The sequence below is a fragment of the Camelus ferus genome, chromosome 2, assembly GCF_009834535.1.
Source record: "Camelus ferus isolate YT-003-E chromosome 2, BCGSAC_Cfer_1.0, whole genome shotgun sequence".
NCBI classification, from domain to species: domain Eukaryota; kingdom Metazoa; phylum Chordata; class Mammalia; order Artiodactyla; family Camelidae; genus Camelus; species Camelus ferus.
In genome coordinates, this window is record NC_045697.1 from 2,856,504 (window position 1) to 2,869,089 (window position 12,586).

At 61.5% G+C, this 12,586-nt stretch overlaps 1 protein-coding gene across 5 annotated transcripts in view; it reads right to left on the minus strand.

The window, feature by feature from the left end:
• Positions 1–12,586, minus strand: part of HTRA3 (HtrA serine peptidase 3) — a 31,177-nt gene that overhangs the window by 10,010 nt on the left and 8,581 nt on the right. For 4 of the 5 annotated variants that reach the window (XR_004324592.1, XR_004324591.1, XM_032493298.1 and 1 more), the window contains exons 2-6: positions 7,756–7,855; positions 5,786–6,008; positions 3,594–3,788; positions 2,813–2,845; positions 969–1,083 (exon numbers count right to left, since the gene is read on the minus strand). Coding sequence is in view for 3 of the 5 variants with exons in the window: in XM_032493298.1 (XP_032349189.1) it covers positions 969–1,083; positions 2,813–2,845; positions 3,594–3,788; positions 5,786–6,008; positions 7,756–7,855 (666 nt within the window). In the remaining 2 variants the exon portion in view is untranslated. The remainder of the gene's footprint in view (positions 1–968; positions 1,084–2,812; positions 2,846–3,593; positions 3,789–5,785; positions 6,009–7,755; positions 7,856–12,586) is intronic. The other variant, XM_032493302.1, reaches the window with a different exon arrangement.

A 12,586-nucleotide genomic window follows, 5' to 3' on the forward strand; every position in this document is an offset into this window, starting at 1 on the left:
GGTCTTGGAGAATGAGGCAAGCATGAGGAAGCCCCCCTGCCCTCGATGAACTGCTGGCAAGGGGGCTGGGGGGAGTCAGGGAGGCAGTTTGAAGGTGTGAGCAGTGGGGCTGAGTCAGGGCTGGGTGCCGGCCAGGAGGTGGGCATGGGAGACAAAATGTGGGAAGAAGTCACTGGGGCTGAAAAGAAAGGTGGGAAGGCGGAAACCACCAGGAAGGGTCCTGAGATCAGAAGTGTGACCCTCCTCTGGAAAACAGCTGCTGCCACCAACTTTAGGAAGGCGATTGGTATGTCCTCTGAGGGACAAGGCCATCTAGGAATGGGCAGGGGAGGCTGTCATCCCTGTGTGGCTGGGGGTGAGGGGACGGAGGACTGGAGGAGGTGACGTCCAAGGATCAAGGCCTTGGACTCCACTCCCCTGGAGTCGAGGATACCCTCCCCGGAAGTCTGCATGGCCAGAGGGCTGAAAGACGGAGGACTTAGAGATGGGCAGGTGGATGGAAGGAAGGAGGGGTGGAAGGAGGGGAGGAAGGAAGGAAGGAAGGAAGGAAGGAAGGAAGGGGATGGGTCTGTGAGTGGGTGTGTGGGTGGATGGAAGGATGGGTTGGCGGGTAGATGGGAGAGTGGGTGGGAGGATGGAAGGAAGGAAGGAAGCACCGGGTTCTGACAACTAAGGAGCAGCCCAGACAAGTGGGGCCCTGGGAGCCCCGGGAGGTGGGAGGTGAGGTTGGGGATCTCCAGCCACAGGGTCAGTCTAGAGGATCAAGGGTGAAAATGGCCATGAGTTGAGGAGAAGATCTGATGGAGGCAGAGTCTGAAGCATCCTGGCAGGTCTCAGGACTTGGGGGCGGGATCAGGAGTGACTGCGGGCACACAGCCCCGCAGGGTCTGCCCGGCCCCACTGGAGGCTGTGGGCTCAGCCCTGGGACAGCCGCCCTGCCTCTGCTGATGCCTCCGGGGAGCTCCTACCTCTGCCCGGCTTGTCCTGGAACTCCGAGAGGAAGCGCGTGATGCGGTCCGAGGGGATGGCAAAGGAGATGCCGGCCGCAACCTTGAGTGTGTTGATGCCAATGACCTCGCCATCCTGGGCGGGAGGTCAGGGGGGCGGTCACTTGGGGAAGCCAAGGGACCACTGCCCTCAACCTCAGAGCATCGTGTCCACGCCTCGGCTCCCGAAGTGACCCTGGCAGTCAGTGCCCTCCCTGAGATGCTTACTCCCAGGGCTGCCCCAAAGCATTCCTGAAAGGTGCTCTGGGGTTCACATCTGGGTCAGGGACCCCACCTTTGCTTCCAAACTGGACAATGCCCCCTCCATCACTGGGCAGCTGGGGAAGCTTGCAGTCAGCCCTTGAGAAGCAGTGCCCCTGACCGAGGACACCCCCAGGCAGCATTCTGAGGGGTCGAAGCCTAGAGGGACATGATGAGGCCTGTGGGACACCCCCATCCCCTCCTTCTAGAAGCAGGGTGGGGGTGAGTGGGAACAGGGCAGCCCCCCAGCACCCCTACTCTCTCTGTCCCTTTGGAGCTGAGCTCCCACGCTGCCCCGTCCTGCCCCCCCATGAGGCTGCTGCAGCTTGGCCGGATCTGCCCTGGCCACCAAAGACCTCACTCCTGCGATGTAGCTCCTCCCACAGCCAGACACGCACCCCTACGCCAGCTCCCCCGTCCATCTCAAGGGTGACACCTGCACATGACACCCAGGCCAGGGCCTGGGCCGTTCACCAGGGGCCCCCTCTGGGGCCTGGGGCAGAACTCTGGACAAAGGCACACTTGGTCTGCCAGTCTCCTGAGCTCCTGTCCCCGGCTGCTCCCTGGAAGCCTGCAAGGTGGGAGGACCAGCCGAGGAGAAGATTCACGGATCAAGATTCTCTCATCGGCCCTGCCTGCCCATCCGCACCTCTTGGACAGCAGGCAGTGACCTCCTGACCTCCAGCCTGCAGTCCCCCCACAGGAGCTCCCTGAGCCCCGCTGGAAGACTGCAGCACTTGTCAGGGCGCGGGGACCGCCACCTGTGTCAGGACGCGTGGCCCACCGGCCTCCTCGCGCTGTGTCCCACCCTGCTGCTCCAGGGGCGGCGCCTGACTGGGCCCCTGCACCGTGCGCTTGTGCTCTGCCCTCTCCCCTGGAATATCCTTCTCCTCTGCGTCTCCATCCACCCGAACCCTCCAACTCTGCAGCCCAGGTCAGATGCTCTGCCTCCAGGAAGCCCTCCCTGATCCCGCGTCTGCTGTCAGGACGCCTCCCCGCACCCCCCCCCCCAGCGCTCCCACTGCTCCTCACACTGTGCCGGTGTGTCCCTGTCCTACCCGCTCCTTGGATGGGACCCCCGGCACCGCCCAGATGGCCAGGCTAAGGAGTCCCCATGAGATCTGGCTTCTGCTTTGGAGCGGGCTGGACCTTGGAGTCCCCACCCATGGCCTGGTCTATCCTTACGTGGCCGAGTGCAGGGACCAATTCCAGGGAGCCTGGACGCCAAGGCATGGCACACCCATCTCATCTCATATGAATGTGAAGGTGGGGAGGCCTGGAGGGGGTGGCTGGTCCCTGACCGGTGTCCCTGCCCTGTGTCCACGACGGGCACATGGCCCTGCCTCGGCTGTAGTTCTCGGGGCGTCCCTCCTTCCTCCTCCAGCACCAGCACCCCAGGGGCACAGGCTGCACGCGCTTGAGCTGTGTCCTCCTCCTGGGTCTCCAGCAGTTGGCTGTGGGGGTCTGAAGGCCGTGTTCGGGGTCCCCTCCATGCCTTGAGGCCGTGCCTCCCATGTGAGCAGAGCCCCAGAAAATTAGAGGCCCCCGCTCCAGGAGACACTCACCAGGTTCACCAGCGGTCCCCCGGAGTTCCCGTACTGCAGAGGAGGAAACCGACGTTAGTGTGTCCCAAGCCCCCACCCCGAGGTTCCTGAAGCTCTTTCTGCCAGCCTTCATCCTAACCGGCACAGGAACATGTACTTGAATTTCACCCCTGACAGCACCAATAGGCCTCATCCCTGACCCCACTTCACATATAAGAAAGCTGAGGCCACAGAGGCCAAGGGCACAGCCGTGTGAGGATTGGGGACCGGCCTGGCCCAGTGCTTGCACACAGGCCCCACAGACCCCCTCCAGCCTCACACTGGCGTCAACACCACTCACGGGCAGGGCAGCCCCGGCGGATGCAGGGTTGTGTGCTATTTCCCATCCCACTGGCTTCAAGGAGTCTCTCAAAGACTGACATTTCCAGAAGAGTGTCTGAACCACAGCAAAGCCAAAGACGCAGGCGCTGTGCATCCGGGCAAAGTGCTTTGTGAATGCAAAAGGTACCATCCAATATAGTAATAAATAATAATAATAAAATAGTAACAATAATGTTGATTTGGGGTGTAATTTGGGCAAAGATACTTCAGGGGCCCTGGCTAAGCCTCTGCATCTCTGAAGGGCTGCCCCAGGTCAGGGCAGCAGCCTCTAACCCCAGGGCAGGCCCAGCACCCTGGGCAGCAGTCGCAGGGAGTCAGGGCTCCACTTAATGTACAGAAGGAACTTTCTGGCCAGGGGCACTGTCGATGGCGGGGCGGGCTCTGGGGACAGGGAGCGCTCCGGGCCGCGGGGAGCACTCACGTTGATGATGGCGTCTGTCTGGATATAGTCCATGTCTGAGTCCCGGAGGCCCAGCTCCCGGCCGTCCCGCTGGGCCGTGCTGACGATGCCCGTGGTCACGGTGTTCTGCAGGGCGAAGGGGCTGCCGATGGCCACGACGAACTCACCAGGCCGCAGGTCTGCCGAGTGACCCAGCTGCAGTGCCGGGAGCTTTTTCTGGGGAACAGTGGGGAGGGCACGGTGAGGGAGGCTCAGCTGTCAGCCTTTGGAGGGACCAGATCCAGGTCCCTGCCAGGACCCCGGCAGGACGGTCCCAGGAGCTGTAGGGGGTGCCAACCGAGGCAAGTCAACCACACAGACAAGGCCGGGCTGGCCTCTGGATGACCCGTGGTGGCCAAGAGCCTTGTGACTGGCTGGCTTCAATGGAGCAGAGGCTCAGCCCACCAGCGACCACAGGTCTCCCCAGGGCAGGCCTTGGAGGTCCATCACAGGGGCGACACACAGACGGTCCAGCTGGGTGCTGCCCAGTGGTTCGATGGTCACAGGTCCCCCTGAAAATTAGACAGAAGCCATGGACACCAACACCCGGACGATGCACTGCACACACACTGGTGAGCCCTGGAGCCCAGGAAGGGCTGGGAATTTCTGACGCAGCTCAGCCTGGTCTCCCAACACAGACACACAGGGGTGCTGGGGAGGGTTTGGCTCCCCTGTGGTCTGAGTGCGCCTGGGCTGGCAGCATCCCCAAGGCTCGGTCTGCAGGGCACGGGGGCTAAGAGGCAGCCCGGCTGCCCGGAGAGCCCCTGCAGGCACTGGGCTGCCCGGGACGCCGGGGCGCCTGGGTCTTGCCGACTCTGCCGGCATCTTTGGCCACAGGTGGCCGCTGGGGTGTGCCCTCTGCCCACCCTGAGTTTCCGTCACGGTGCCTGGAAGGGGAGAGACCCAGCGCAGCCAGCCCTCAGTCTAGTCCGGCTCTGCCTCTCCCCATGGGGTCCTTGGGCAGGGATCGCAAACTGTGGCCCTCGAGCAAGTCCAGCCCAATTCAGTGGCCTGTTCCATAATTAAACTCTTACTGGAACACAGTCCGCCGTCTGTCTCGCCTGTGGCTGCTTTCCCAGGACAGTACGAAGTTGAGAGTTTGCAACAGAGATTACAGGGCTCGTGAAACCTAAATCGTTTGCTGTCTGGTGCTTCGCAGAGAAAGTCTGCCAACCTCCCTCCTCAAGTACACGTCTCACTGCAGCCCCCTGACCTCGTCTACATGGAGGCGGTGCCCCAGACTCAGAGAGCGCAGTGCAAGGGCGCAGAAGCGGGCAGGGGCTACGCGGGCCGTAAGGTCTCCTCTCCCGTGATTGAGCAAGAGGAGACCTCCTTGCAAAAACCAGATCATCTCGAAAGCTGGCAACTTTCATTCAGAAAGAGCAGAAGCTGGGCTCAAAGTCAGTCAAGCTGGGCCCGCCAGCACAGATGGACCTGCCCCTCACCGGCCTCGTGGTGTGCGCAGGCCGCTGGTCACCACAGCTGAGCCCACGGCGGCCCCCCGAGTTGTGACCACACTGTTGGATGGCAGGAAACACGCTGGAGGGAGGCCAGGACTCGGCCGAGCGGGTCCCCAGTTAGAGTGACCACGGGCAGTCTCTAACCCCCGAGCCTCAGTTTCCCATCTGAAATAGCAGGACACCGAAACCTCTCCCGCGAAGGGCCGCGGGGAGAATTAGGGTGCACACAGGTGCCGTTGGCGGCTGGCCTAGAAAGAGCCAGTGGTCATAACGGAAGGTGACTGTGGTCCCGGGTGGGTCTGCCTGCTCAGCGGGGGATCGAAGTGGAGGTGGAGGGAAGGATGGGGCATGTCTCCTAAGTGCTCCCCACCGGTTTCTGTCACCCCCCTGGGGACAGCTGCACCCACAGGGATGGGTCCAGGAGGGACGACAGAAGTGTCCCTTTGGAGGCCCCCCGTGTGGGAGTGACTGTGGGTGGCACACTTCCTGGATGGCAGCCTGCTCTGCCCTGTACCTGGTGGCCTGGGGAAGCTCAGGGTGGTATCTGGACACCCAAGCTCTAGTCTGACTGGATGCAGGACTGGGGACATGTTGCCAGTCCCTCTGGGCCTCGGTTCCTCCAGGTGTCCAATGGGAAGAGCAGGCTGGCGCGTCTCTGGCCCCTGGGGCCCTGGGGTCTGGGGAGGCGCCCCCACCCCTCCACTGCCCACTCACTTTGGGGTGGATCTTGATGGTGGCAATGTCCGACTTCTTGTCGATGTCTTTGATGGTGGCCTCATAGGTGTCACCGTTCTGCAGCTGCACCTTGAGCTGCTCCCGGCCTGAGACAGTGTTGCTGCTGGACACCACGTGGGCGTTGGTGATGATCAGGCCCGCCTCCGACATGATGAAGCCCGAGCCGCTGGACAGGGGCACGTTTCGGCCAAACAGAGGGTGTCTGCAGGGAGGCAGCGCGGGCGGGCATTCAGGGCGTGGACACAGCCGTGCGCCGGCAGGAGGGGAGCAGAGCCAGCACATGGGTTTGGAGTCCACCAGGCCCACGGCTGAATCCCTGCTCTGCCACCTCCTGACTGTGACTGTGGCCAGGTCATTAAGTGTAGACCCATTTCACAGCCACAAAGAGGAGGCAATGATCTCTGACTTGCAACATGCGGAGATGAGACATGAGGTCCAGAAACATCAGACCCATGGCGACACAATAGGAGACAGACAAACCAGCTTTCTAACCCCAAGTCCAGTCCCTGCTTACATCTGCCTGACTGTGGGCAGGTGGCTCACTCTTCTGAGCCTCAGTTACCCCATCTAGGAAATGGGCTAACAAGACCAGCTCCATGGAGTGAGGATGCACTCAACAAGCTGGGCTGCTCCTGTCATAGGGATATGCACACAGCGCCCATGGGACTGTCACACAGCAGGTCCCCAGGGAATGTCAGTGTCCCAGACACCGGGGAGGGCAGTAAGCACACCTCCCCTCTGCTGAGTGCCCGGAAGCCCCAGATGTCAGGGGGAGCAGCACTGGTGAGACCCGGCTGGTGAGCAGCACTGGTGAGACACCAGGCTCCTAGACGCGGAGCGCTAGACATGGCGGGGTTCACAGGCCAGGGGACGCCCGGCCTCAGTGTCTGCCGCCACAAAATGGGATGAAATAGGCGATGCAGTGGGCGCGGGGGCCGAGCCGGTATTCTCTGCTGGGGGACAGCACCCAGCCCTGGCCAGAGCCCTCTGAGTAGGACCTCAGCTCCCAGAAGCGGGGAGGCGGGGTGCCAGATGCTTCTCCAGGGTGGGTCACCTCTGGGACCCCAGGGCCTGGATGCAGCAGGTAGTCAGTGGCCAGGGATGATGTGTGATGTGGGGCCCTAACCAGGACGGATGGGAAGAACAGAGACGGCGGGAGACTCGGGTGGGGGGGGAGCGTGACTCCCTGGGGAGCGCAGGAGCGCCACCTCGCCCAGCAGGACCAGCGACAGCTCATGTCACCAAGAGCGCCCTCTCATCCATGGACCAAGTCAGTTCATGCTCGTGGCTGCACTGCAGGGCAGGTAGGCGTCCAGTTTACCAGTGGGGAAACGGGCCCAGTGACACAAACCGCCTGCCTGGGTCAGGCAGGCAAAGGGCAGTGCAGAATTTGAACCAGGCAGGCTGGCCTCTCAGCCCCCCTGCAGGGTGACCACAGCATCTATCCACTTACGTCCGCAACCAACTTCCGCGCCCACCCAGCTCTGCGTGGGCCCCTGGCCTTCTAGAAAGACATTGCCCCTCCAAGCCACCCCCAAGGCCAGGGACGTGCCATTCACACTCCCAGTTGCAATTTCCTTAATGACATGTCTCTGGGTCTGGGGCTCGCAGAAAGGGCAGTGAGGGGTCAGCATTGCAGAGACGTGGGCTCAGCTATGAGGTCCAAGAGACCCGGGGTCAAACCTCAACTCAGCACTCAGCAGCTCCGAGCCTGGGGAGATTCCCAGGGGCCTCTGCTTCCACATTCAGAAAGTGGGAACATGTGAGCCTGCCTTCTGGACTACAGGAGGGGCGTCCTCCCCAAGGGCAACGGCTGCCTGCTGGTCTGAGAGAGGTCCACCAGACCCCAAGCCCACTCTGCCTTCTACACCCCGATGCTAGAATCCAGTCTAGTCTGGGCCAGGTGGATGGAGGGGAAGCCTTGGAGGGGCGAGGGGGGCTCTACCCACCTCAGGAAGAGTTCTATGTGGACCACGGCCGGAGCGATCTTCTCCACCACATCAGCAATGAAGTTGAACTTGTACCGTGGGCTGGTCAGCTGGTGGAGACCTGCACTGGCAGAAAGAACCAGGTGCGTCAGTGAAGCCCAGACACTGCCCAGAACCCCTGCCAGGGGTCAGTGCCCTTCGGGAATGCTCCAGGCACCCAGGTACTTGGGAGGGGGGGCTCACATGCCCTGAGAATGGTTAATGCTGAGCTTCCTCACCTCCCATCACCAGGCCAGCCAAGAGGCTCAGAGAGGTCAGAACACTTGGCGTGGGCCACACAGCAGTGACATGAAGCTCAGGCTGGATCTGGGCTAGTCTCCCTGGGCCCCCGCCCTTTCTCTCATATACAGCAACGCCCTGTTGCGAGGAAACCATCCCCTACCCCTGGCCAGCTCTGGCCTGTCCCTCCAGGCCCTGGGTTAGCCCAGTGGCTGGACGAGGTTATAGCAGAAGCCCCTGGGTGGTCCCCTCTGAGGTGCCCCAGCCTGGCCATGGTGTGGCCCCCTCCTGGGTCATGCCGGGTTGCCGATGTCTGAGTCACCAGAGCCCCCCAACCGTGTCTGACTTGGCCAGGCCCCAGTCTGACTTGCCAGGCGGTTCACGAACTTCCCTGGAACCTTCTAGCTCAGATTTCTGCTGCCGTCAGCAGCGGGGCTGCAGCCTGCCAGGACCACAGGCCTGATGCCAGTGGGTGGCATGAGGCCCACTCCACTTTGGTCTCCCTGCTCCGGTATGTGCCGAGGTCTCCTGGGTCCCCGCCAGAGGCTGGCGCTATCTGGAACCCGCACTGCCCAGCACCACTTGTAACTGGCTCCCGGGGCCTGGATGGGGCTGAGCACCTCTGAGCTCCAGCTGTGTGGCTTCAGGCAAATCACTTACCCTCTCTGGGCCTTGACACCTCATCTGAAACGCGAGACTGAAGATGCCTCTCCAATCCCCCTCCCCCAGGCCTGCGGGAATGCAGTGTGATTTGGAAACTGTGATGCTCCCTCCCTTGGGGACAAGGAGGTAGGGGAGCCCACCACCCTCTGGTCCCCAGTGTTGCTGAACAAGGAGAGCTCGCCCGTAAAGTCCAGCTTTGCAGCTGATGCTTCTCTTGGTGGTTGCTGGGAAGTGACTGAACATCAGGATGTGGTGAAAATCTGGTTTTCCAGGTCGTCCAAAGGGACAGAATGGAGCATGTTGGGTGCAGCAGCGGGGAGCCAGGCACAGGCCCACAGTCGGTGCCCCACGGACACCTGTGGACAGATGCAGCCCCACCCACAGCTGGACACACCTCCCCACCATCCAGGGTGGCAGCCAGGGCAGGGGTCATCAGCTCTGCCTTAAAGGCAGGGAAACTGAGGCTCAGTAAGGGGAAGACACTGCAAGTTCAACCAGAACCAGGCTCTGGAGCGGGGTCCTCCCCTCCCCCGTACCCACCCCCCACTGCCAAGGCCCCAACTGTGCGTTAAGCCTGAACTGGGGCTCGGGGCCTGGAGGAGAGTTTGCCTGGGGCTCTGTGGTCAGCGGAGGTGAGGAGGGCCCTTTCCACTGGCCCTGTGATGTCTGCCTCTTAAGCAGCCACGGAGGCTGCGGTCAGCATGAATGAAAGGCCACCTGTCCCCGGTGGCCAGAGACTGGCGCACTGCTGGCCACTTTGCGGCTCCTCGCTGATCAAACCAGGGGCCACCAGGGACCACCGTGCCCGGGAGCCCTCCTCCCGGAGGCAAAGCCAGTGGAAGGGTGGCATCTAAGGTTCAGAGGTCATGGTCACAGGCAGGGCCCACTCTGAAGCAGGGCTCTGCCAGTCCAGCACACACAGGTGCCTGTATGGTTATTTCCACGTGAGTTGCTCATAGTCCCTGAAACTCTGGAGGAGAAGCTACTGGTCAGCTGGTCCGTGGGGCTGAGCCCAGCTTTGCCTGCTGCACCCCAAGGCCCCGGGGAAACTGCATTTGTGCTCTATCTGCAAAAAAGAGGAAAGAAAGCCAGCCACCAGCCCTGCTGCCCCTTCCAGGTTCTGCTCTCTGGCAAAAGCTCTCCCGCCAGGCAATCCCTACGACACCAAGGTACCCGGAAGACCCCAGGCAGGGGGAGGACTTGGCAGGGTCAGCAGCTTTCCCAAGCACACCAGTCCTGGATTTACTCTGCCTACCGTGCTGTGCTGGGGCAGGCGTGGCCCGCTGGGTGAGGCCAGGTGTCACCTTCCCTGCTGTGTAACCTGTAGGGGCCACTCACCCCCAGTCTCTACTCCATCACCCACTACTCTGTGCCTCCACCCACAGGGACTGCTCCCCAATTCTCCCTACCGTGATGCTCCAGGCTGTCCCAGATGCAGCTCCAGTCCCACTTCCTCCAGGCAGTCTCCCTGGTAGGCTTCTCCCAGCCCTCTTTGGGGCTCCCAACATAATGCCTCGCCCATCCATTTGCCCTTGCAGGGAGTGTATTAAATCCATGCCTGCTGAGTGCCACCTGTGTGTGCACCCCATGCTGGGGACAGGCCAGTGAGCAGCAAGGCATAGCACTGGGTGACCCATGATGGGACAGGGGAAGACACAGGTGAGATGGGGGACTCCAGGGGTGGCCCTGATCCAGGCTTGGAAGAGCACACTGGGAGGGGATCAGAGATGCAGAGACACAGCCTCACTCATGAGGGCGGCTGCGGGAAGATTCAGCCAACTCCACACCGGGCTCTGGGTGAGTAAGACAGAGGAGGAACCAGAGCGTCCCATCAGAAGAGGCTGCTGGTTACCACGTGCCTTGCTCCCAGATCTCAGAGACTCCACCCCTTCCGGCACGTCGGGCACCCCCTGGGGGACCCGGCCCTGGCACGGCAGGCCTAGAGCATCCCCGGCTGCGCAGGCTGCTGGGGAGCCGACCCGGCCGCGGAGAGCGCGATGGCACGGCGGCCTCCCTCCAGGTGCGTTTCTTTCCAGTGTGTCCTCTCTGGAGATCACTTAGAATAGGCGACACTCAATTTCAGATGTGATGATTTAAACACAAAACCCTCTGGAAAATATTCGTAGGTCAAAGGCTGGCAGGAAATACCCGAAAGCACCTCGCGGTGGGCATTGTGGGCAGAGGCAGAGTTGTGAGGGGTTCTGTTTCTTTTGCGACTGTCCGCATGCTCTCCCACAGGCAAGTTACACAGACGCATAGGAGAAACCGAAGGGAGGGAGGAAGGCCTGGCGGGGCTGTGAGCCGGGCCGGGGCCGGGCTGCGAAACAGCAGAAGGTCAGGCTGTGTCCCCCAGCGCCCCCGCTAGGCGGCTGTGTGCCCCATCGCCCCCCGCTAGGCAGGCGGCAGGGCCCTGGGGGTGCAGGGCCACAGGCGGTCTGAGGAGAAGCCAGACGGGCTCACCTCCCACCCAGGCAGCAGCTCCTTTGGGACACAGACGTGTCTAGATCCCCCACAGACCAGCAGTGACCAGCACAGGCAGGCCCCACAGCAGCCCCCGAGAGGGAGGGAGGGTGGTGGGGAGGCCTGACCCCATCTGATCCAGCACACAGTAGGTCTGCAAACAACACCGCAAAGAACATGCTTCAGCCTGTTAACCAAGTCTTGCAAGGAGCAGCCTCACAAGAGCACAGTCAGTGGCCCCTTCTGTGTCCCAGGAATCAGGCTGCAGGCAAAGATGGTTCAGGGTGGAGACAGGCCAGGCACTAGCCCCAGGTCCCGTGGACTTCAGAGCCCGAGCCTCCCCTGACCCCGGGGCCTGGGGCTCCCCCGTGGAGCTCCCGGGTCAGACAGCTGCTGGTGACATAGGCCCTTCCAGGCCCTGCCCCTTTAAGCCGGCGAGGTGGGTGGTGGGGAGGGGGTGGGGGTGGGACAGGGCCTGTTTCCTGGGCCTCCTCCCCACACACAGATGAATCATCCCATGAATCAGTGGGAAGAGAAGACGCGGTTCCCACCGCCTCTTTCCACATGAAAACCTTGGGCCCCACGGCTGGGAGGCAGACTCTGTTTATTTGGGGGTTTTGACAACCCTCACCCTCGCCCTGTCCTGGAGCCAAAGTTCTGAAGTCAACAGTCAGTCTTGACCAGATTCAGCTGTTCGTATTTTTTCCGTTTGTTTGTTTGTTTTCAAAAATAAACGGTAATCCACAGGTCTTGGAAGTTTTAGTCAGGAGGAACTTGACAGAGCAAAGCAATCAGGGCCAGGTGTCCAGTGGCGCCGCCCGGGAGAGGAAGGGGCACCGCCAGGGCGGAAAGAGACCAGGAGAAGAGCCAGCAGGAAGCCAACTGGGGCTCGGGGCCCCACCTCCAATATTTCTGTACAGTGCACCTTCCAGGAGGGCTGAGGGACAGTGGCACACCCTGGAAGAGGACCTACTATGTGCTGGCTCTGGACAGTCATGACTGCTATGAAACAGATGGGGAAACTGAGGCCCAGACACCCTGTAGGGCCACTCTCTACTGTTGCACAGGCTGTATACTGCACAATTCTAGAATGATTATTAACAAAGATCATAGCGTGACTACCTCCCTTGGGATTGTGCAGTGCACAACCTGCTTAACTGTCTGCGTTACCCCTCCAGCATACAATGGGCAGACCCAAGACTGAGACCCAGTTCTAACCCTCTAACTCCAAGGTCAGTGTTCCCTTCTTCTGTTGTCTCCTGCAATCAGAATACTCACCTCCATCACCCAGTGGTTAGGTAAGAGGTAGAGATGGAGGGAGCGTCAGCAGATGCCCACGAGGTCCTAGGCTGTGCCTACCTGTCTGTGACGCTGACTACAGCCTGCAGGCCAGATGGCAACCTCTCAGCAGGGCACCCAAGGACCTCGGTGTCCAGGTCCCATTTACATC